A 25,394-nucleotide genomic window follows, 5' to 3' on the forward strand; every position below is an offset into this window, starting at 1 on the left:
TTGACCGGTCCCCGGTGATAAAAAGGTTGGGGACCACTGCTCTACCTGGCCCCAGATCACTTAGTCACCATCATCCATGCAATGGTCACCTCCAGATTAGATTTCTGTAACTCACTGTACGTAGCCTTGCATTGTCCCTTCTGTGGAAATTACAGCTGGGCCAAAATGCAGCTGCCAGAGTCCTTACTAGAGGACCTCACTAGAATACTATGGGGTTCATACATGTCCTGTCTTCAGGCAACTACATTGGCTCCTGGTGGAGTACTGGATTAAGTTCAAGGTGCCATTTTTGACCCTTAAGGCCATTCGCGGTCAGGACCCAGCATACTTGAGTGACCACCTCTCTGAATATGTCCCCTGAAGAGTGTAATGTTCTGCTGGTTTGAACAGGCTGGTTGTCACTAACCCAAGAGAGGTTCAGAAGCAAGGGATGCCTATATTTTAGTTGGATTAATTGATTTTGGTTTTAAATCTATTGTTTTTAAGCTGTTGTACACTGCCCTGAGATGGCTGGGCCAAGAGGGGCAGACCTATACATCTAAATATAAATAAAGTAAAATAAATACCATTTCTGCAGGTCTCCTGTTCTCTGGATGCAGATTTTCTGGTATCAGTGGCATAGAGGACAGGAAATTCTCCTTAGTGGAAATCCTTTTTGTCAGAGGGGGCCAATTTGCTACCTAACTATGCCAAGACGAACAAAGTTTAAATGAGGGCTTTTAAACCCCTGCTTTCCAATTAATACCTACAGTAATTTATATATGAAATGAGCACACTTGCAATACTTATAAATTTTCCTTCTCTTGATCTGTGTAAGAAGAAATTTAAAAAACAACAACTTCCATACAAAATATTAATGTTCTGTACTTTTTTAATATGGGGAAATTGTCTCAATGATGTGGCCATATGTCCAGTTGCCTGAGAAGAAAGAAAAGATAGAGGGTATAATTCTAGTTGAAAGGAAGAGGTGTGTTTGTGCTTATATGTTATCTCCTGAATGAGGGAGATTATGTACTACGTTGGGAGACTAGAAAGGAAGGCAGGGGTGTATAAATCATTTTCATCTCTGCTTCCCAGGTGTCATTGATTTTCAATTTGTTTGTATTAATTTTTTGTTATGATGGGAAACGTTTCCAGCTGTTTTTAATTTGGTATAGGGAACAAGACAGTGCACAGGAAGAATACCCCTTATCCATGTGATCATCTCTACCATGTTTCAGTTTCAAAAGGGTACCCATGTCACTCTCCAAGTGGGCAGAGGCAGACTCTTGGCACTTCCAAAAGGCAGGCAGCTTCATAGAATGCGCAGAGATACAGCACCCTGATAAAGACGAATAATATATGAAAGCCACCATTCCTGCCTTAGATATAGCTATCTGTAACTTGCTTATTGTACAGCAACTAGGCTGGGCATTTCCCTGCTTAACAGAGGTACAAAGCCTTTAGATTCAGGCCATCTGAAGAATAGTGAAGTAAGTAGTAAAGTAGCTTGGTATCTAAAGGAAGCACGCTCTTTTGTAGTGTCCAGATGAAAATGGACTCTTCAATAGCCCCCTTCATATCACTTACCTGTGATTAAAAATAGGTACCTGACAGGATCAGCAGCCCTATTCACATATTATCATGGACATCTTTCATGCATATGTGTACATATGTTTGTAAAAAAAACAGTGAGTGCATGCTTACACTGCAAATGAAAGCAGGGACTGGTTTCTGGATAAATGTGGATTTAAATCAAATGTTCAGCCATATAGTTATTGAATATAACATGATAATGTTTAATTTGTATATAAAGAAAAATCAAGTGTACATGGATTGTATATGCATTCACTGTGACTTGTGAACAGGGCTAATGTTAATAATCAGTTTTCATGAATCTGAATAGCTACCATTCTTTGTCTTTTCTCCAAATGACTATGAGGTCACTTGATGATTAATCTTAATGACTGGGGTTGGGGAAGCACACAGCATGCTGTCCTTCTCTTCCATGTTGCAAGCTTCACTGCAGAGACTGTTCCTATTCTCCTCTTTGAAAATAATCAGGTGATTGTTAGTACCCATCAGTATTCAGAGAAGTAACAAAATACAGGGAATTGCAGTAGAAGGAAGAAAGAAACCTTGCTGCTTCAACTTGGGGAGGGAGTGGTACATGAACTCTTCTACACTAGAGTGATACGGAGAGGAAATGCTGAAGACATGAAGTTCTATGTGCATGTAATTGATGGGTGGAGTTTACACTTAGGCTTGCCAGCTGTAGCTGGCTCTGCTGCCAGGAGAATTTGTGGGTGGGAACAGGCTCTGGTGTCTGCTACTGAAAGTGATGTCATTAGTGCCATGCCAACAGTAGTACTTTCACACAATATCACATAGTGGTTTGGTACAGGCCATCAAGGGTGGCTTTCTTGAAATCCACAGCCAGTGCCAGCCTAGACTATCCAGCAATAACAAGCAATGGATGTCCAGGATGGCACATCTCTATAGGAAGGGGAGCCAGAAATGTCACACTGCAGACACAAATCATTGTGCTTGTGGAAACACCACAGTGGCTCTAACTTTGTATGGTCATAGTCATGTAGCTTTGAAGTGATGACCTGTTTTCCAAAAAATAATTATAACATGGACCAAAACTTTCTGCTTAATATAAAATGTAGTTGAACTTCTTGTGCCAGTTATTGCCTTGCAATAGCTATCTCAAGGATGTACATATAGAAGCATTAGAAGAAGCCAGTTGTCTGGCACACACCAATCCAGGGAAAAGTGATTTAGTTGGGTAGCCGTGTGGGTCAGAAGCAGCTGAACAAAGTTGGAGTCCAGAAGTGTGCAAGCACACAAAGGCTTATCTTCTTAACCCCCGCCCGCGGTGCTGCGGGCGCCGCGGACTAAATAAAGCCGTAAGGGCTTGGGGGGAGGAGTTGGGGCGGGCTCTGTCCGGGATGAGGAAGGGTGCCAATTGGCCCCTTCCTCCGGACAGTCCATTGGTGGGGCGCCTGCCGATTGGCTTCTCTTTGCCGCCCCACCGGCAAGGGAGCAATTGCGAGCCGCAAGCAGCGCGGCTGGCGGGTGCTCCCTGGCCGGCGGTCTGACGTGTTGAGAGGCGCAAAGCGCCTCCGCCGCATCAGGCCACCATGTCCCACGTGCCAGCAGCCTGCTGACTCGCCGGCCGCGAGTTCCTGATCTAGCGCCCGCTGTATTGTAAGTACAGCGGGCTTGATTACTAGTATCTTGAATAAAAACTTAAAGGTGGACTCAAGCTTTGTTACCCAGGAAAATGTGGTTTGTTGATTTAATCAGTGTACCTGCATTCCTCACCAAAGAAATGTTGCCGGGTAGGATTCTAAAACAATGTTGAGAAAGCTGTGTGGGTGCAGGAGAATGCAATTAATCAGTGCCCTTAATTGCTAAAATGGAAGATCCCAAGTTACATCTGCCTGAAGATTACTTCATCGAACCCGCCAGCAAAGTAGGCATGGATGTGGAATGGTCATATCATCACTAGACCTTCAGGAGCATTGTTGTGGGGTGAAGCATCAGGGAGGGAGGAGAGGGGAAATGTCTATTCCTCAAGTGGAGTTCTGCAAGTAGAGTACTGCCTGTAGATTATAGGAATCAACTATTGTATTGTGAGGGCACGCTAAGGGAATCTAAGTAATAGAAATCTGAGTGAGAATCAGCTATTGTATCTAAAAATAAATGTATACAAATAATTGTAACTGCATTAAAATAACGTACTTTAGTACCTATTGATCCCACCATGAAAACAATTCTGATTGAGAGCTTGTGTAGCGTTGTGGATAAATGACTGAATAACAAAAAGGAAGTCCCTGGTCTCAGTTTTGAGTTTGCTACCTACCTAGGTGACCTTTGGCAAGATCTCCTCAGGGTTGCCAACATGCAGACTACAAAGATCAATGTCCCTGAAGAAAATGACTGCTTTGGAGGGTTGAGTCCATATCATAACCAGCTGAGATCCCTGTCCATCTCATACCCTTTCTCTCCCCATTCCCCATCCTCAAATCTCCAGGAATTTCCCAGCAGTTGTACTTACAATCTCTGTCCCCTCATGTGTTATATGAATTGTTGTGAGGCTTACAACACAGTGTATGTACAGTCATTTGAAATATTCAGCTTTATACTCCACCTTGCTTCCCAGTGGCATCTTAGTCTGAAACACAATGACTGGCCCATGGTCAATCGGTGGGGATCCATGACAATGACGTTCTGAATTTACCCTAGTCCAACATCTAAGCACTTGACAACACAGGCTACAAGGGTTTTAAACTGTGGGAGAACATTGAACAGTCTAAGATCTGAAGGTCTATGGAAGAAGAATAGAATTGCATAACAACACTGGGCTGACCCTTCTGGTTTAAGGACAAGGGGTACCTATGCTGTTGAAAAAATATAGTTGGGAGAGAACCAGTAGTGCTATGCTTCATGGAATGAAGGCAAATAATCCAGATAACAGGTGGAAACAGGACAGAATAGGCAGCCAGATGAATAACAGGCACTGGAAGGAAACCCTTTGATGAAATTAGCAGATGTTTGAGATAAAAGGGGGAAAGAAGTAATATGAAAGCAAGGCAGGATACAAAAATTCACTCAGGGCCTAGCAAGAAGGCCTCTGGCACTTGGGTAGCAAAGGGTCAGTAGTGGCAAAGAATTATCTCTTATACTGATTTGGCTCCCCATATGACTATTTGGTTGTAAGTTTCTAATAAATAGAAATAAAAGACAGGGTGAGTAGAAAGTTTTGTGGAATGAATAGGAAAATCTGTAAGTAGGGGGGAACTGAGAAAGAGGGTTGCCTTTACATGTTATGAGTTAGGGCAAGTTGGTGAAATAACTAGATTATTTTCCTAGCACTTCCCTTTTGTGGTTCTCAATGCAAAATGGTAGTGGGGGAATATGTAAGAAAAACAGACAAACTTTACCTTTTTTAAAAGGCTTCTTTGTTGGGCAAGTTCCCATAATGTTCTGCTAGTTCTTCTTCATAGAACAATTTGATATGTGTCCCATAACACCTTAGAGACTAACAAAATCTGGGGGATATGAGTACCAATGCTTTCAAACTTTTTTCTATTAAGAATCACTGTGTGCATAAAAACATAAGAGAACCACGGGATTAGACCAGTTGTCCATCTAGTCCAGCATCTTGTTTAACACAGTTGCCACCCAGTTCCCCAAGAGGGCTAACAGAGGCTGATTCTGCACTTTTTCCCCCCATTATGGATCCTGATGAAATCAAATCAATTTGAACTTGGGTCTTCCTCTAACCCCCCCTCCCCCCAATTGAAACCGAAAGTGTTCTGCACTTGATTGGGGGAGCTCAAAACAGGGAGGGGAGCCAAGTGCAGCAGGGGTCTCTTTTTTTTCTTGAACTAAGGGGGGGGAGGGAGATTGGAGACAGCAGAAGAGGGGGGAATAAATCCAAGAGGCAAATCTCTGCTGAGAGAAGTTAGGAGTACAGTCACTTTAAGACAAGCCTTGCAACCAGGAACCAGGAAGTCTTTGAACTGACACCCTGGCCAGTCAGGAAAGACTGCTTTGCTACAAGGCATTGAGAATGAAGTTAATTCACAAAAAGCAGAAATATGCACACTTACTGATGGCAATTTTTCAAATATTGAGGGTTATATCCACTTTTCGATATTGCAAGGGAAAGGTAGGGTCACTCCGGATCAATCATGCATGTTGCAGAGGAAAAATTTAAAGCGCCCAAAATCAAAATGGAAATAGAATTCAGTGTAGACAGGAGGGATTTAGTCAAACTGGGAGTGAGTAAAAAGCCCCATGTAGACTACACCAGGGTATAGAACCTAGGGTTTTCCCCAACAGTGCTTCCTTTCACTGATAGTACCTGTGTTGTTCAACATATTTATAAATGATTTGGATGAGGGATTAGAGGGGACTTATTACCTTTGCAGATTATACTAAACTGGGAGGGGTAGCAAACACAACAGAAGACTGGATGATCTTGATAGGCTCAAGAACTGATCTAAACTAAATAAAATGAAGTTCAATAGGGACAAATATAAAGTTCTGCATTTAGGTAGGAAAAAACAAATACACCATTATAGGATTGGGGAAATTTGTCTTGGCAGTTGTATGTGCAAAAAGGATCTAGGAGTCTTAGTAAACCATGCATTGAACGTGAGTCAGCAGTGTGACTTGGTGGCTAAAAGGCAAGTGGGATTTTGGGCTGTATCTAATAGAGTATCGTGTCCAGATCAGGGGAAGTGATGGTACTGCTTTACTTGGCTCTGGTTCAGCCTCACTTGGAGTCCTGTGTTCAGTTTGGGGCACCCCAGTTGAAGAGGGATGTAGACAAACTGGAGTGTGTCCAGAGGAGGGCAAAAAAGATGGTGAGGGATTTGGAGATCAAGACATATGAGGAAAGGTTGGGGGAGCTTGTTCTGTTTAGCCTGGAGAGGAAACGACTAAGAGGGGATCTGATAACCATCAAGTATTTAAAAGGGTGCCATATAGAGGATGGAACAGAGTTGTTCTCTCTTGTCCCAGAGGGATGGACCAGAACCAATGGGAGGAAATTAATGCAAAAGAAATTCTGTCTAAACATACAGAAGAAGTTCCTGAAAGAGTGTTTTTTCAGTAGAACAGGCTTTCTCAGGAGGTAGTGGGTTCTCCATCTTTGGAAATTTTTAAACAGAGTCTGAATAGCCATCTGATGGAGAGACTGATTCTGTGAAGATTCAAGAGGGTAGCAGGTTACAGTGGATGAGCGATAGGGTTGTGAGTGTCCTGCATAGTGCAGGGGTTTGGACTAGATGACCCAGGAGGTCCCTTCCAATTCTATGATTCTATGATTCTACATCAAACTCAGTAGCTATGTCAAGTGGATAGTAACAATAATGATAGCAGCAATAAACAGAGTAACAGTCTAGCAGAATAACAATCTAATAGATTCATGATTGGTCATTTCAGGCATATGGATTAATGGGAGGGAGGTTCGGGGGACCAGAGGATGTTGTTAGTTTCGGTCAAACTCAACCAAATGCCTGGCAGAAGAGCTCCATTTCCCCCTTTAAACATCATATCCTCACTGTTGCATCAAAGCTGCTTTTGGCAGGCTCTTAAATTTCAAAACTATTTAGTTTTTATTAATGTATTATTATATTAATGTATTTCATTCATAGACCAGCTTCCTCACTGAGACTCAAAGAGAGTATTACACAGCATATGTCAAGACAGAACAGGATGGGACATCTTATAAGCGATTTAATAGGATTAGGACTGCAGAAATCTCAGGCCCAGCGTACATCTGAGACAAAGCTGAAACAAAACTTAATATGACGTGCTAAACAATGCAGAGATTACATAGTGGGATAATACATACAGCAACAGTAGCATGTAGTGTACACAGTGATTTAGTCCACAGTCCCTTTTCTGTCATTAAAGCATCCCTTTGAACCATTCCATCATAGTACAGTAGTACAGCCCTATTACCTGTGTAAGAACACCCTCCTGAGTAACCCAGATTTTCTGCAGAATGTCAGAAGGCAGCTTCACATGTACATGCAGAAACTATATGAACTCTAAGAAGCTTAGTAAGAGAAACCCAGGCACAAAATGGGCAAGTAACCGATGAGCTGCTTTGAAGGTGAATGCTTATTTGAAGATGAGGCAATTCGTTTGGATCATCTATGTTAATAGAACAGATTGAAACATTCAGAAATATCATGTTGTATAGTCCTCTTTTTTCACATGGCACGGGAGACAACTGGTTGAGAAATAGAACCACAAAGACATTTGCATGTCACTCCATGGAACTTAATATACATAGAATCAGGTTGCAGTTGATTCTTCATAATTCATAAATTTTAGGTAGTTTCACAATACAGCCGAAAGCTTCAAAGCTGGAAAAAACATATGGAACACCAAATGCAATTATTTTCCATTGGATTGTCTCCCATGGAGGATTTCCGCTAATGAATGTGGAAATTTTCACTACTTCCTTCTTCATGCTGTTCCTGGAGATCTACCCCATGCCATCAGGAGCATCATTTGGGGAGAATAGTGAAGACAAGTGAGTTAAAACACTCAAAATGTACAAATAGAAAGTCTTTGGTCAACAGTCTAAATAGGTTGGTGACCCCTGGCCCACGTAAGGTGCCTGGTCTCAACCAGGTCCAGGGCCTTTTCAGTCCTAGCTTCTATCTGGCAGAATGAGCTCCCAGAAGAGCTGAGGACCCTGTCAGAACGATCACAGATGGAGCTCTTCCACCAGGCGTTCAGTTGAGGCCAGGGCATAGAAGATATAGATGGCCTCTCGTCCAAATTTCCAAATCACCAAATTTTAAAACTGTAAACATTTTATGGGATTAACATCTGTCTCTCACCCTATAGTGCAGGCTATTAAGCCTTGTGGGGGTGGACTGGGGGTGGGTGGGATTCAAGAACTTTTATCCTTGTCATTGTTTTATTGTGATTTTATATCTGGTGTAAACCACCGCAAGCTGGCTGACCTGGAAATGGTGGATAACATCCAATAATAAATAAATATTGTTGGCAGGATTAATGTCATTAAAGTAACTAGAGAAAGTATAGGTTTCCAGTAATCTTTGAAATGTAAAAATGTAGAAAATTTCAAGAGAGGCTGCTTCATCAGGGATTGCATGAGCTGCACTTTTGCAATTTGGTTTGTGTTTCATGGCTGACCATGAACCAAATCACAAACTACTGTAATATGTAAGTTTACAAACTGAACCAGATTGTTATGATACATGAGCTATTTGAATTTTAAATCCCTGCTTTTTGCTCCCTGCAGCTTTTGCAGGGAGCAGAAAGCAGGTGCTTCCAAACAGCTGAGCAGCAAGGACTCTGAACCATTTGAATCCTGTTTTCTGCTCGGAGCCATTTAAACCAAAGACAGCTCAGCTGTTGTTTTTTTTTTTAGGAAGAGCAGAAAGTAAGGATAAGCCTGCATCAAAATCATGGAAGGTTCCAAACCACGAACCAGCCATAATTGGTGACAAACTTTGATTTGTCAATTAGTTCCTGGTCATCTCTATGGCTAAATGTATCTAGCTGTGAAGACAATTGTGATCCAGGCTGTTGTACTGTTTATACTCAGAATGCAAAGGTCTAGGAACTAACCATGCAATCCTATACTGGGTTATATTCTTCTAAACCCATTGACTTCAGTTGATTAACAACAGTGAAACTCTGCTTAGGGTTGCATTCTTAGCTACTGGGATCAAAATTACTATGATAAAAATAAAATTCCTACTTAGTGCTAGCTTCTTATTAAAAGCTGTTGGAAGTTGGTAATTATGGGAATTTGCATAATTTATGAGCAATACATTTCTTTTTTATCATTTACTATTAGACAGTTAGCTAGAATACTTTGGGTGTTTCTGCATCCTTTTTCCGTGCTTATAAGTTCCTTTTTCTTGGGGAAGGTTTTTTTTTTCACAGGTGTCTTGGTCAATTCTATATTACACTGGATTATGTCCAGGATCTGTCTCTGCACATTTCAGCTATAGGTTTTTACGCCAGACATTAACTATTGTAATATTTTATCAACCACTAGAAGGAACAAAACACGTGGAACAGACTCCCTCCCACCAAAAAAGAAAAAAGAAAGAAAAGAAACCTGCAACTTACAATCAAGTCAAATGAGAATGTGAAAAGGCCCTTTGAGAAAATAAATAACATATCTTTAAACAGCCCGTGGCGCTACGGGCGCCACGGACTATATAATTCGTTAAGCCCCCTAGAGGTGGGCTTTGTCCGTGATGAGGAAGGGTCCGGGTTGGACCCTTCCTCACGACAGACAATCGGAGGGACCAATCGGCAGGCGCGAAGCGCCTGCCGATTGGTCCCTCCGATTCCCAAGCTGAGCAACTGCGAGCCGCGCTGTGCGCGGCTCGCAGTTGCTCCCGGAATGACGCGGCGAGAGGCGCGAAGCGCCTCTCGCCGCGTCAGACCGCCGCCCGAGGGAACCCCCAGCAGTCGCGCGAAGCGCGGCTGCTGGGGGTTCCCTCCCTGCTGGTCTGACGCTGCGGGAGGCGCGAAGTGCCTCGCGCAGCGTCAGATCACCGCCCTAGGGAATCCCCAGCAGTCGCGCGAAGCGCGCCTGCTGGGGGTTCCCTCCCTGCCGGTCTCCCCTTTCAAAACCCCTTTTTATAAAGGGGCTTTGAAACTAGTATCCTCCATAAAGTATGGCTCTTTTTTGAGGGGTTTGAACTTATGAAGCTGCCTGTCTTCAGCATATGAAGGTGTTTCTGAGGTCCACATTAGATGTTACATTTGACATGTGATTGCCATGTGAATATGCAACTATATAGCAGCTGTGAGTTCCCCATGGGAATTCAGTACTGAAGTGAATGTAGCCTATTAGTACATGCATAACTCCTCAGAGCAAATAGTTCCTCCCTGCTCCTGCATTGAGCAGGGGGTTGGACTAGATCAGTGGTCCCCAACCTGAGGGCCGCGGCCCGGTGCCGGGCCGCGAAGGCCATGGCGCCAGGCCGCGGCTCCCTCTCCCCGCCCCCCCCCTGCAGTAAAAAACTTCCCAGGCCGCAAGCTTGCAGCCCGGGAAGCTTCTTACTGTGGGAGGGCGGGGAGAGGGAATCAGGGCTGGGCCACGCATCGCACATGCGTGGCCTGCGGATGCGGGCCGATGCACAGGCATGGCCCGCAGGCACGGCCCGCTGCGATGCCCTGCCGGTCCCCAGCCTCAGAAAGGTTGGGGACCACTGGACTAGATGGCCTGTATGGCCCCTTCCAACTCTATGATTCTATGATTCCAGGGTAATTTTAGGTTTGGAAAATAATGTGTGGGTAGGCTGAAGCCTCTTTGCCCCACACCACGATCCTAAGCCGAATCAAGGATTTCATACTTCAGAACTGAGTTCCTACAGGGACATGTGTCTGCAATTCCCATATGGAGTCACATTTCAAAGGTAACATATATTTTGGACTTTAGTCAGGTCAATGTAGCTTATGTCTACTCTGTCTACTCTGACTGGCAGTGCTTCTTCAATGCCTGACAGAGATTCTTCCTAGTCTTGTAATGTGAGATCCTATTTACTATACATGGAAAAAAAATTAAATCTGACATCTTTTGTATGCAAAACATATGCTATGTCACTGAACTACGGGTCCCTTCACTAAGCAATTTTTTTTAAAGCTATGTATCTTCAGCATTTGAAACAGATTTTTAAATTGTTTTTTGAAGACTGCTGCATAGTATGAGAGGGGAAGAAAGAAACTGTGGCCTCCTTTATGACGACAGTTCTCATTTTGTCTGTAGTTCGGCAATCAGCAAGCACTGGGAGGCAGAACTCGCTACACTCAAGGGTAACAATGCCAAGCTTACAGCAGCTCTGCTCGAGTCCACTGCCAATGTGAAACAATGGAAACAACAGCTTGCAGCATATCAGGAGGAAGCAGAACGTCTACATAAGCGGGTGAGTTTAAGACACTTGAATACGAGGAACTAACAAATCTGTCATTTTGTTCTGAAATAAGAAAAAGGTACTGCAAAGTCTCACATGAACAAGCCTTCAGCGTATCCTATAACTTTCAGCAGTCATGCAACTCAATTTTATTTTCCGTTCTTGAAATGAAATGTAAGAATTTACCAGGGGACCTTTTCCATTGTAAAAATGCTTATTTATTACATCTGTATTGAGTTTTATCTGATGACTCACTTCAGCATATTAATACTTGCTGGATAAGGGGAGGGACTTGTCCAGCGCATTAAGAAAACACAGTCACAAATTAGACTGGCAGATGAGACCACAGCATTTATTGAATATACTCATAAGCGAGGCAGAACCAACACTGGAGACAGATCCAATGGCCCACTCCTCACCCATCCTGTAGCCAGCCGACTACATTCCCATGGGAGGGGAAAACCCATCCAGAAGGCCCGCCTGCAGGGTCTGAGCAGCACGCCTGTCAAGCTCACCCTCTTCATCAGGCCTACTGGTCTGCCAGGAAGGTACAGCTTAGGAGACGTCTATGGGCGTCAGCCTCTGTTTGGGTCCACCCTAGCTACCTCGCCACATGTGGCGGCCCTCTCCCCATCCAGGAAGACACTTTTACTCTCGCACATGCGCAACCTCATAAGGTGGTTCCGAGACTAGATGGAGCCTCGCTGGCAGACACGGCCTCAGGTCCAAAGGATCCGGCCCTCAAGTGAGAAAACCCATCACCGAGCAGGGACCAGGCTATCAGCTGCCCCCTGCTCCTGCCATCACTCATGCCTCTTGTAGCCCCATCAATGCCACTCAAAGATTATTCCGTCACAAGTCCATGCCCCACTCTGACAGGTGGATACCATCGGCCCTATACAGGTCCTCTTGCCACAATGTCTAGGTGATGGAGGATAGCACAACAATCAGTCACAGAAGACTTTGCAATGTACTTGCAGACCTTGTGGAGGGAGGGGTTTTCCTTCCCCTCGGCCCAGCCAGAGCGCCCGCCGTGTCTGAGACACGGCAGGCGCACTGGATGGGCCAAGGGGAAGCGGCTCCGGTGGCAGGAGGGAGGGGTGGCGGCCCATCCGCCCTTTCAATCCATTGATTATGGTCACATTATGCTTTTGTAATGAGTGAAATCTACCCCAGCTTAGTAAATATGCTAGATGCCAGTTATGCCTTTATTCACTTTTTCTGGCTTCACCTATATCATATGATTAATTGTATTTCTAACTAAAAGTAGATAAAAGTAGTTTGGGACGTGGCATATGCAGAAACTCTAAGATTTAACACTTTCTGGATTAGGTTTATGAAGTTAAATTTAATTCTGGATCTTGCTAATATTTCATCTTTTTCAAATTATATGCTGATTTCCTACATAATACATTGACATATAGTGTTGGTGAGTACACATTAAGCATGTGTCAAAAAGGGTTTTCTGTGTTGCAGGATGCATTCATTGTTGGTGTTTTGGAAATACTTTAGGGGAGTTAAATGTCAGAAAATTCTGTTAATTACCAGTAAACATCCTTCACGTTCACAGTAATGACGTTATGGCAGTAATGTTTTAAGAACAAAAGTCACAAGAACAAAAACGTATTTCTCCCCCGTAGAACCATTACAAGCTTCAGGCTCTTCAGTTAACAACTTTTTCACCTTCCAGAAATTAAGGGCTACCTTGTATAAATTCCTGGGCCTTTGGTTCTGTATCAGTGCTTAAGACAGGATAGTAAAAGCAGAGCACATCTGAAAGGAATAGGCTTACATGCAAACACAAACATGAATGTTTCTGAAAAAGAATTTTACAGTCAATCCTGTGCAGTCCAGTCTAGGCTGATGGCAGTAACGCTGCATAAGACTCCACTGCTAATTATTTAAAGATGAATACCCTGAATTGCAGAATAATTGAAAGAATACCAGAAACTTTCATAGCTAATTGCTGTGCATTTAGTAAGTGCCTTTAACATATATTTATTGGAGTTATTGCAATATCTTGAAGTTATCATTTGCTCTTCAGTAGTTCAGCAGAAATCTATGCTGGCTGCTTAAATGATGGCGTTTAGCCACAACATCTTGTTGTAAGCTGGAGACTGACTTGCTATTTGAAAATGAAATCTTTCACACCTAGTCTGCAGCAGCTAGGCTAAAAATGCTGGTTAAGAAAGACATTCCAGAAGCCTCCCAATCTGCTCAAGTGCTCTTTACATCATGAAATGATTCCAACTTAAATTCTGCTTGCCCAGAAGATGTCCATAAGCTTGAATCTTCTATATCAGTTTAATTTTTCTTAGCATGTGTTTTTGCTCTTTAAGTGATAGAATCCACCACAGTTTAATGATATTTAATTATATTCCACTTATCTTTTGTCTCAAACAATATGAGGCTTAATTACTAATATTTTTGCATGCATTGAGAATTCCTTGATCCAGATGGGCAAGAAGACAAAAAACCCTCCACATTACCCATGCACTTTATGTTTACCAATTGTATTTCCTTTTACAGGTGACTGAACTGGAGTGTGTTAGTAGTCAAGCAAATGCAGTCCACACTCATAAAACAGAACTAAATCAGACAATACAAGAATTAGAAGCAACGTTGAAGAAAAAGGAGGAGGTAATTGCTTGCATCTGTTTGTTAATAAAGTAGCCGTAGATATAGGTCTTTATACCATTCATAACACTACTATGATTACGTTTCAGGCTTCCCAGCAGAACAGTGTTGCTTCTGTCTTCTGCTTTTCAAGCATTCTGCACCCTTCTGCATCTAAAGGCTTCACCCCTTCATGGTTCATTCAATTCCTAGCTAGGGGTTACAACAACATCACATAGTGACATAGTTACTGACCGTTCTTAAAGTAGATTTTGTATCCTTGTCATTGCTGCTGTAACAGTGGTAGGTCCTGATTCTGGATAGGGCTATTATTTCAGGGCCGTACTTGTGGTAGGAACACCCTATACTGCCTGTTCCAACATAGTTCCCACATTGATTTCTGCTTAGGGAAAGCTTTCTCAACCAAGGTTTCATGAAACCTTGGAATTTCATGACGGTCCTGGAAGGGTTTCCTGAATGGGTGAGAATTAATTAATTTTTAATATATTTTAAAAATTTGTTAAACATTTATCGGTCATATATCGGTCATGTTAACCCCCCCCCTTCCAAAATGGTCAATGATGGACCTTGAGGTGGAAAGGGGAGGGGTCCTGGATGAGCATTTACACAGCTATCCTTCCCAACTACATTCTTCACAATTGTGCTACTTCTGGGGTTTCTCGAAGCATGAAGAATGTTTCAGTGGTTTCTCAGTAGTAAAAAAGCTGAGAAAGGCTGGCTTAGGGTCACCGTGATTTTAGGCTCCAGGATTTTATCATGGGGATCCTGAAGTGCAGGGCAGAACCAGTCCTAGAACAGTAGATGTGTATCTGGGTTCAGGACTGGGCAATAACGTATCTAGGGTGCAGCAGTCATGGTATGCCTGAACTCCACTTAATGGAGGATACACTACTGCCCATCATCTCAACCAGAGTGAAGCCTGGGCTTCCAAACACAGCAGTGGTGGGTCCTCAATGAGAGCTGAGCAGCATGACAAGACTTAGGTGAGCTATGAGGAGACTGAGCCAGGCAACTAGACACCACTGCTCCTTCAGCCTCTGTTGTGGCTGATCCAGTCATCTGCCATGGTAAGGCTGGGCACAGCTGCTATCAATCTCCAGTGTCCAGCCTGTTCCCTCCACGCCTCACCCACTCCTCCCCTTCCATCATCAGCCACCCATCTTCTGTTCTTCCCCTCATCCTCCCACAGGTGTGTCAGTTATAGCAACTGAGCACCCTTCAGATTCACTGTTTTGAGGAGAACACTCAGGCACACAGCGTCCAGGCCCAAGCAGGAGGTCTCATTACACAGGGAACTCATGGCAGATGCTGAGTCCACCCCCCCCCACTCCTTGGGAAAGTTTTTCAGAATCTCTAAAGGGGGATTCAACCCCATCCTCCAGGAATCAAAACTAAACTCTCTCCCCTGGCCAGCCCCCTCCTCGGATAGGAAACTTCTCCCTGCAGGAGGGAAGAAGAGGTGAGGTTTTCAACAGCCCCCCCCCCCCGCCCATGCACTATATTTAGCAGCCCCTGAGCTTCACTGAGCTCTCCAAGTGGCTTGACTCATTCTCTGTAGCCATTTCTGCATCAGCCAGAGCATACCAGCTTGTCCATTCCTTGGTCCCCCTTCCCAGCTCTTTGCCTTCCCCTGACCACCTGGAGGCAGCCTCCCAGCTGGCAGATTCAGACCAGTGCCCCGGGCTGCATGCCAGGGAGGCAGGGAAGGAAAGAGCAGCTACTTGGCACCTAGCACTGAAGTAGAGCCACCTGCTCTGTTGGCTAACTGGAACAGCAGCTGCATGAACCCTCTGGGGATGGCTCAACATAGCCGGGCAGCAATGGGTCTCGGAGCTAACAAGGACAGCAACAGCCATGCAACCACCCAGCTGGAGCTGCATCTGCCAGAAAGTAGCCAGATGCACACTCCACCAGCTTCGGAGCCTACCTGGGCATGACCCCCCATGACACATTCATCACTAAGCCATGCCCACCCACCCACGCCCAGTGCCAAATATGCTACCACTGAGAGTGAACTGTCCTCTCAGGAACGGTTGTCCTCCTTCTAGTAGGTTCCACTTGATTCAGAAGCTGGCAGGCCAAGATATCATGACAAGGTTACAGAATAATCTTCATATTTCACAGTTGGATAGTAATCTGAAATTGTAGGAGTTAGCTTCTTTTTGCTGTAGCTAGGTTCTGATTCAGCCTTGGAAAAGATAGTTACTCCATCGCTAATTCTGTGTAATACTGATCACATGAAGTATGACACAATCTCAATGGTCAGATTGACCTATTTTATAATGTAGTATGAGGAAGTGCACATGAATAGTAAATTTCTTGAGAAAGAGGCTTTAGGATGTTTTGGAATGACAACGGTTATGAAAATCTGCAACAATGCAGTATATTTCCATTGTTGCAATCCTGTGATATTTTTCTGTCTTTATTGCTTGTTCATGGAAACACAAACTAAAAATAAAATTAATTTGGGGCTCTGATAACACAACAAAAACCCCCAGTTTCTTCTCAGAACTGTGATAACTTACTGGCAAATGGACTGAGCACAACCAGTTCCTTCAAGACTGCTTTTATATATAGGTTTTGTGTGCCTGAAGAGCATGGTGTAATAGAATGAAGCTACTCTGTCTAGTGATTATGGCCAGCATAACCACTCTGACAGTATGGGGGCCAGGCATGGGTGGGGGTGCTTAAAAGTATCTTTGCTGTTCCAGGTGAAACACTCATTTCTCAAAAGCGTGAATAATAGGTAGGGACTATCTTTTCATATTACATCTCTAGTCCTGAAAGCACATTATTCTTTCTCTGGCAGTAATTGGCACCAGATGTTTCACTGGAAAGTTCAAGATGCCTCGCTGTAGTTCTGAAATAATGTGCCCTCAGGGAAGTTTCTTCCTAGTCGCCTAATTGGTAGACTTTTATTATACTAAGATTAGAATGTTGGCTGCTAACAGGGAAGTCTGCTATACGGTTTGTAATCTTTACAATTGTAACTCCCAAGCTTCTTGTTGCTGTTTGAGCGCTGCTATTAGCTGGTAGTGATTTATAAATGATTATGTGCTTTTTGTCATTCTTTTTGACCTCTACGACTCAGTGATAACGTATAGAAAGGAATTCCGTAAGCTCCACAAGGCATTGTATAAAACGAGATTTTATCAGTATGGTCTGAATGTTTCAGAATTGCTTTAGAGCTGGCTTTCTTTGGTGATTCAAAATTCTGTAGTGTTTTTATTAGACTTCTTCACACTATAATACAATCCCTTATTCTCAGTCCTTGGTAATCTGGAGTTGCATCTATATATACTCAGCAGCTGTTCTTCTTAGGGGTCTTTATTACTAACAATGGACCCTGGAAATCTGGCTTTTTGACAACTCATTCTTAACAATCCAGTTCTGCTATTGCTGAATGATCAGTAGCAACATCTTGTCCTTGTCACAGTAGGGTGGAACTACACTCCCTACTGGGAACAGCATGGCTTTTTTGTTATTAATATTGTGATTAAGTCAATACTATAGATCTGGCTAAACAACTCTTAAAGTGATGCATTAAGACAGCCTAGTTATCATCCTGTTCCTGTCTGCACCACTTGTGTTAGAGGAAGAAACATCAGCTGTGGCATTGGTCTCCTTAATCTGTCCATTGGTGCAGACTCATGCTCTTGTACATGATGCATAAAGCATATTTCTCAATGCTCATGATTAAATCTGACAACCTAGGTAATAACTGGACAAAAGCCACAATGATATTCCTTTCCTGCAGTCACTCGTCAATATAGACTGTGCTGTAACTTCGTTGCTCAACTTGAATAGGTCAGTATGTATTTACTGCTCATTGGTAGCAGATGAACCCTCCACGCCTGACATCAGGAACTCAGTACATATTATATTCCCTGTGCTAAAGTGTCATTGTCACTGTATCAGTTCACAAATAATGGTTTTTCTAAGGTGAATATTAGCATATGCACTGTCAGTTTGGGTAACATGTTTTGTTTTTCCCCCTTTAGGAAATAGAAAAATTGAGACAAGAAATTGATAATGCCCGAGAGCTTCAGGCACAGAGAGACTCTTTAACTCAGAAGCTACAAGTAAGTAGATGAGGGGACTGGAGAGTTGCATGTTTAGACTATCAGTACATATACAGCCCAAGTGGGGCGAATAACACTATCATAACTGGAAACAAGGAGTAGATGCCCCTCCAAGAAGAAAAAATAAAGGAGATTTTTAAAGGTTTTTAAAATGATGAGATAGCTTTTCTCTTTTTTCTTGTTAAAGGCTATGTTTATGTTCTGAGTGCTCTTCCTCAACCAAATGGGTAATTGTTTTTAAGAAATCAAACATTTAAGCAGTTCCACAGCGGCATAGGAAAAGGGAGTGCAGGTGAGAAAGAAAGGATATCTGCGATGTCATGGATATGGAATTGACTGCTAAGGAGGTGGTGAGCTCCCCCTCACTGATAGTCTTCAAGCAGCGGCTAGGCAGATACTTATCCTGGGTGTTTTAGGCTGATCCTGCATTGATCCGGCGGTTGGACTAGATGGCCAGTATGGCCTCTTCCAACTCTATGTTTCTATGATTCTATTATTTAGTAGGTCATTCCCATAGAAGATGTGGAAGAGGCAGTGTAATGCAGTGGGTAGAGTGTTGGACTAGGTTGGATGAGACCAGGTTCAAAACTCTGCTCATTTATGTAGTTTATTGAGTGACCGTGAGAAAGCCACTCTCTCTGTCCGACCTCCCGCACAGATTCTATGTGAGGATAAAGCTGAGGAGGAAGAAGAAGAGTTGGTTTTTATACCCCGCTTTTCACTGCCTGAGGGCGTCTCAAAGTGATGTACAATTGCCTTCCCTCTCCCCACAACAGACACCCTGTGAAGTAGGTGAGGCTGAGAGATCTTCTGACAGGACTGCTTGGTCAGAACAGCACTAACAGGGCTGTGAGTAACCCAAGGTCACCCAGCTGGCTTCATGTGAAGGAGTGGGGAATCAAACCCGGCTCACCAGATTAGAAACTGCTACTCTTAACCACTACACAAAGCTATGAGCTCTCTGGAATAAAGGCCAAATAGGATGGTAACAGATGAATATCAGGTTTTTGACTTAATGGTGCTTCTGATTTTTCCATATTATCATTATTATTATTTATTAAGCTTATATCCCACCACTTTCTGAAGACTTGCAGTGGCTTACAACATAAAAATCCCTATTAAAATCCCCATATAAAATCCATTGCATCCAGGAGCCCTAAGACCCCCAGCAACCACAAAGATTGGCAGTTGAAAAATTCCCTATACCCTGCTTGGGTATAGGGTGTAGATGTAATACAACAAAGCTTGAATAGGGACTATGGTGTTCCTAGCACCTGTACTGGCTTCAACCAAAGTCCTGGCAGAAGAGTTCCATTTTACGGGCCCTGTGGAACTGTGACAGCTCCGTCAGGGCCCTCAGCTCTCCTGGGAGCTCATTCCACCAGGGTGGGGCCTGGACTAAAAAGGCCCTGGCTCTGGTTAAGTCCAGGTGCACTTCCTTAGGGTCAGAGATCTCCCAAATATTTGTGCCCATAGAGCAAAGCGCTCTGCGGGGGACATAAGCAGGAAAGCAGGCCCTCAGATAGGCAGGGCCCAAGACGCAAATGGCATTAAAGGTTAAACCCAAAATTTGAACTTTATCTGGGCCAAAACTGGCGACCAATGTAGCTGTCTCAGCACAGGCTGGACATAGGTCCTCCACAGTGTTTTTGTGAGGACCCTAGCAGCTTCATTCTATACCAGCTGGAGTTTCCAGGTCAAGGACAAGGGTAGGCCAGCATAGAGTGAGTTACAGAAGTCCAATCTAGAAGTGATCATTGCATAGATCATAGTAGCCAAGCAGTCTGGGGTCAGGTAGGGTGCTAGTAGACTCGCCAAGTGGAGATGGGAAAATGCCATGTGGGCTACTCCCATGACCTGAGTTTCCATAGATAAAGAGGCATCCAGAATCAGATGTTAAGGGGTACTCCAGCCAAGTTGGGCAAGTACGCTTCATGTCCTGTCACCTTTCTGCCCAGCCACAGGACCTCCATCTTGGAGGGGGTTGAGTTTCAGGCAACTCTGCTCTAACCATCCAGCAATGGCTTCCAAACATCTGGGGAATATAACTGGGAGGAGTACAGGTGGCCGTCCCTGAGGAGATAGAGCTGGATGTCATTCACTTTGAGCACTATGAAAACCTCTAAAAATGGTTTGCCAGTGAAAGTGGCATGACAGAAAAAATAAACCTGTACATCACATGCAAGAGTATTGTCATGGGCATGTTCTGTGCATGTTCTATACCAGGGGTAGTCAAACTGCGGCCCTCCAGATGTCCATGGACTACAATTCCCAGAAGCCCCTGCCAGCATTCGCTGGCAGGGGCTTCTGGGAATTGTGGTCCATGGACATCTGGAGGGCCGCAGTTTGACTACCCCTGTTCTATACAAACAAATCAGGCTGGACCTGCCAGTTCCTCCAAGACTGGCAGAGAGTTATAGGTCTTGAGGTAACTTTTCCCCATTGCTTTTCCCAGGACAAAAAGCCCTGGGTGCATCTCTCACATCCTTGCCCATCATTTTTTCTCATCCAGGTGCAAGCTGTTGGTAACTTGTACTCCAAAGGAGAGTCATGGTTGCAATGAGCATATATGGCAAGGCAGATGTGGTGGGCAGGTGGTTGTGCCTTCTCAGGGTGGATTTGGCAATAAGATTAAAAATAGAGTTAAAAGGATATTTAAAATGAAATTATTACTCAAATCCCATTAGTGTTCAGTATGGCATAGAGAAACCAGTCTCCTGCTGGGATATGTGGATCTCCTGGAATTACAACTAGTCTCTAGATAGAAAATATCAGTTCCTGTTGAGAAAATGTCTGTGTTGGAGGGTAGATTCCATAGTGTTATACTCCGCTGAGCTCCCTCCCTGCCCCAAATCCTACCCATTCCCAGCTCCACCCCCAAAATCTCTTTTGGATACTTCCCAACCCAAAACTAGCATCCCTTTCTAGGTATTACCTGGAAGAAACCTGATGAAAGTATCTAGCTCTGTTCTTTTTGGAAAGGACACAGACACGCCAACTGACTCTCTGCTTGGTGGAAATACTTTTTCTGCTATAAATAGACTCAAGTTGTTTCTGCAAGAATACATTTTTGCCGAGAATCTTAGTGTTTTTTTAGTGGGATATAATCTCCTAGGAAAAGTTAATAACTAAATGTGCCAAATGAATTCTATGTACATCTGTTTCTCCCCCCCCCCTCATTTGAAACAATAATGGTCTTAAGTGTAGTAGCATACAAGAAACTGAATTGTAACCTTTCTGTTAAGAATTGCCTAACTTCTGGACTACGCCAAAACCAGTCTTTTAAAGCCATTTATATTTTAATGTTTAAAATAATTAAGATATATGCTCATATAGCACTTGATTACAGAGAGAGGCCCCTAAGCTGAATCCAATTGAATCAGGGCCCACAGACATCTCTGGCCACATTTTAAGTGGGAGTCCCCATCTTCCATGAGCAGGATTTAGAAGGGGATTTGGGGGTGCTGAAGGGAGGAGCTGTAAAAATCATGCACCAGGGGCAAAAGTCCTTGCATCCATGGAAATGTGGTGTTGTGTCCACCCTACTGCCAGAACCAGTGATAAAGTCACACTCAGCACGGGCTCCACTCTGGACCACCTCTGGAACATTCTGGGTATAATTACTGCTCCAGCCCCATGTTAATGATATAGACAAGTGCAGTGGGTAGCTCAGCATACTATTTACAGATGACTCATAACTCTATGGAATATTTTTTCTTAAAGGAAGTGGAAATTCGAAACAAAGACCTAGAAGGACAGCTCTCTGATCTTGAACAGCGTCTGGAGAAAAGTCAGAACGAACAAGAAGCTTTTCGCAATAACTTGAAAACACTTTTAGAAATTCTCGATGGCAAAATCTTTGAACTAACAGAACTGCGAGATAACCTGGCCAAGCTAATAGAATGCAGTTAAAGCAAATGGAATCTCAGTGCCAAACATCTTAAAGATGCACTGTCTCTCTTCATAGAACTTTGTTGGGCTCTGCATCAAAGTTGCACAAAATTAGGAAAAAAAATGCTCCCCCAGGAGGGCCTATTTTAAATTTTCAGCAGCGTATTTCAGTGTAAAAATTTAGAATTCAGCTTGTAGCTAGTTGAAAAACATAAAAGAACTTGAATTACAAATTACCTCCTTGTATATAATTGGCCATAGATAACTCGAAAGATATTAACAGTAATTGAATGCAATCCTTTTCTAATTATTAGCCAGTGAAAGAATGAGAAGTGCCCCAGATGATGTCCCTTTTAATGTTAGACACAATGTAGATGATCTGCTTTTTTCTCCTTTCCTTTTCCTTTTTGTTAAGGTACCTAATTGCTGTGTTTTGTGCAAGAACTTTGTGATGACAGCCCTTGTCTTTTGTTGTAATCTTAATAATTTCTCAGGATATTTTGCACTGTTGAGAAACAGTGCATTACCAATTAATTCTTGCCAGGAGTGAGAGAGAGTTGCATCTTTAATTCAAACCTAATGAATAACTGCTTGTATAGAGTTCTTCCCTTTTTTATACTGGAAGATACTGTATTTATTTATGATGTTCACTCTGGTGTTCTATAATATTGTCCCGTGTATGGTTTACTTTTCCCTATTTTAAGTCCATGTATGTAGAAGATCTGTATCCCATTTTATCATACATTTTGAGGCCAATCAATGAAGACAGGTGAGTTCCTCCACATATTTTAAAATTTGGTATTTGCAGATAGGGATCAAACTAGTCTTATTAAATATCACACAAGTTTAATGTTTATTGTTACTTAAAATATTTTACTATTTTTAGGAGGAAATCTCATTGATAATTATCAATGCAGTTTATTATAGTGGCTATATAGCTATCACCAGGGCATTCCCTTTAGGTTGACCTTGCTCAACCAAGAGAATTTTTTAAAACTATATAATCAAAGGACATTGAAATAGACATTTTGTTTTCTCTGTTGGACATTTCATCTTTATTAAAAACCACACCAGGCAATATTCTGAACTTCAAAACAGGAATTGAATTCAGTTATCCTCAGTGAACAGGTTTTTAAGTTGTTTTGATGTAATTTACAAAGACTTTTGCCAAACATATTTCTTTATATACTATTTTTATTTTAAGGTAAAAAAATGAAAGGTAAGCCAAGTGTCACATGCCTGCTAATTGAATGGGAGCTGCATTATGGGACAGTCTTGCTGAAAATTGTCTAGTATGGGAGAGGATTTTTAAAAAATGAAAAAGAATCAGCCACAATGATGCACTGACCTTTTCTTTATATCCAGATTGAGTGTCAAATGCAAAACCCAGCTTAAATATTAAATCTGTATAATAGACAATTCTTTCCACTTAAGGACTGCTATTCAAAACTAGATTATATAAATTGGGTTTTAATGTGTGTACTGTATGTATATACTGTATAATACATGCATTCTGATTTGTATTTGAAGGGAGAAAAATACATAGTTTAATTTCCAAAATGCGATGTCCAAGCTCTATGTCCATAATTTATCAAGGTTTCCCCCCCCTAACATGTCAGGAGTTCTGTTTAGCTAAACATTAATTTGCCATGTATTATACTGTATATACTGTACACACTCCTTAAGTTTCATACATATTTTAGGGTATTTTATTTATTTATTGTTTGGGGAAATATTTGTTCATTGCATTCATAGTTAAAAGCTTTCTATGGTGATTTTTTAAATTAATGGCTAGGTGTTGATGATGTGTAACTTTATCAGGTCCAGGACAGTAGTGATTACCTGATTTTAATTTACCTGGAGAAGTTTGTACCTGATTCTCTTGCTATATGAGTGTCAATTGGGAACATCTTCAGCAAAGTATAAATTGGTGTAATTGTAGAAGGAATCAAGTGTGTTCATGGGGGATGTTCTTAATTATAACAAGTTGGAACAGAAATTTGATGGCAAAAAATGTAACATTATTTTTAATGAGATCAAAATTTTTAATACAGTGACATTTACATGTGGGAAAATAGTTTACAAAATATTTCCACTTAAATGCTGTGTATATGTGTGGTACAAGAATATTTCTTTGTATGTGTACACACACATATGTATATACAGTACATGGAAAAATTTAAATGTGCACATTTTTAATATTTTCCTATTGAAATTAAATTAAAAAATTGGAAATCAATATTTGAGAAATTCTTTTCTCATGTATAATAAGATGCTTGATTTTGGGTTCTTTTGTTTATAAAAATAAAACCTAAGAGGGCTGCACCGTTCAATTCCCAAAAAGTCATCTAATATGTATATGGGAGAAGGTGGATTTAAGTGCACATATAAATAAAATCCTATTGTTAAGAATATTTTAACATTTATTTACAGTAAGTGAATGTTTAGAAATTGTACTACAGAAATTATACTCAAAAGTTCCTAATTAGGTGATCATGCCTACTTTAGCCTCTGCCCTTCTGTATTATTAAGATAACAATTGGCATATTAGAAAAAGTAATTTTCCCAAGGAGAGGTATTATATATTGTATCTATCTTAAGAAAAACTGTGGGGAATATATATGCCAGAGAACATTGTTGGGTATTGTAGACTACAAAAAAATCAAACAAGAACTTATAGGAGAACAATCATGTTGTGTATAACTTGTTATATGACAGCTATGAAGTCTTGTTAAAAAATTCTTTTAAAACCCAACAAAAATACAGTTTTTATTTTGAAATACAATTGCTGTTCTGGAGAATGTACTTTATTCAAAAAAATCTTCTTTAACTCTTTTTAATATTTCGAACTGTTCAATGGATGGCAGCGTTTACCTTAATCCTTCAGGTGCTACTGGATTTTGAATCAGAGTGTCATGTTGTGAATTCTGACTTTGACATAAAAAAGGTTTTATAAATATATCCCCGTCTGGAAGTTGGTTTTTGGGCCCTTTTTCTCACACTTCTACTCCAAAGTGTCCCAACCACTTAACTAAAAAACTTCATAATTGTGTAGGATCACCAGCTTCCAGAAAACCTGATTCACCAAGTGCTAATAAGGACAGACTATAATTCCACAATTTACAGTGCTCTCCTAAGCAGAGTCAGAGCTGTCCACATCCATTAAAATCAATGTAACTTTGCTTATGTTGGCACTGTTTGTGAGCAAGGTAGAGCAGGACAGAATATCAAATTGGTTGACAAAGTTTCTGAGAAATCCATTTTACAGGTAAGAGTAAAAATTTTAATGGTTAGTTTTCAGCCTTCCATCTTTTGTGATCAAAAGTAGAAAGAGAAATTGTCTTTGTAAAAATTGTATGTAACA

At 42.0% G+C, this 25,394-nt stretch overlaps 1 protein-coding gene across 2 annotated transcripts in view; it reads left to right on the top strand.

Annotated features, from left to right (window-relative positions):
- Nucleotides 1-24,991, top strand: part of HOMER1 (homer scaffold protein 1) — a 79,920-nt gene extending 54,929 nt beyond the window's left edge. For both annotated transcript variants that reach the window (XM_077347313.1, XM_077347312.1), the window contains 4 exons: nucleotides 11,276-11,432; nucleotides 13,950-14,060; nucleotides 18,059-18,139; nucleotides 21,863-24,991. In XM_077347313.1, coding sequence (XP_077203428.1) covers nucleotides 11,276-11,432; nucleotides 13,950-14,060; nucleotides 18,059-18,139; nucleotides 21,863-22,051 — 538 coding nt within the window. In that variant the 3' untranslated portion in view covers nucleotides 22,052-24,991. The remainder of the gene's footprint in view (nucleotides 1-11,275; nucleotides 11,433-13,949; nucleotides 14,061-18,058; nucleotides 18,140-21,862) is intronic.
- Nucleotides 24,992-25,394: the final 403 nt, after the last annotated feature.

Source organism: Paroedura picta, chromosome 7, assembly GCF_049243985.1.
Source record: "Paroedura picta isolate Pp20150507F chromosome 7, Ppicta_v3.0, whole genome shotgun sequence".
NCBI classification, from domain to species: domain Eukaryota; kingdom Metazoa; phylum Chordata; class Lepidosauria; order Squamata; family Gekkonidae; genus Paroedura; species Paroedura picta.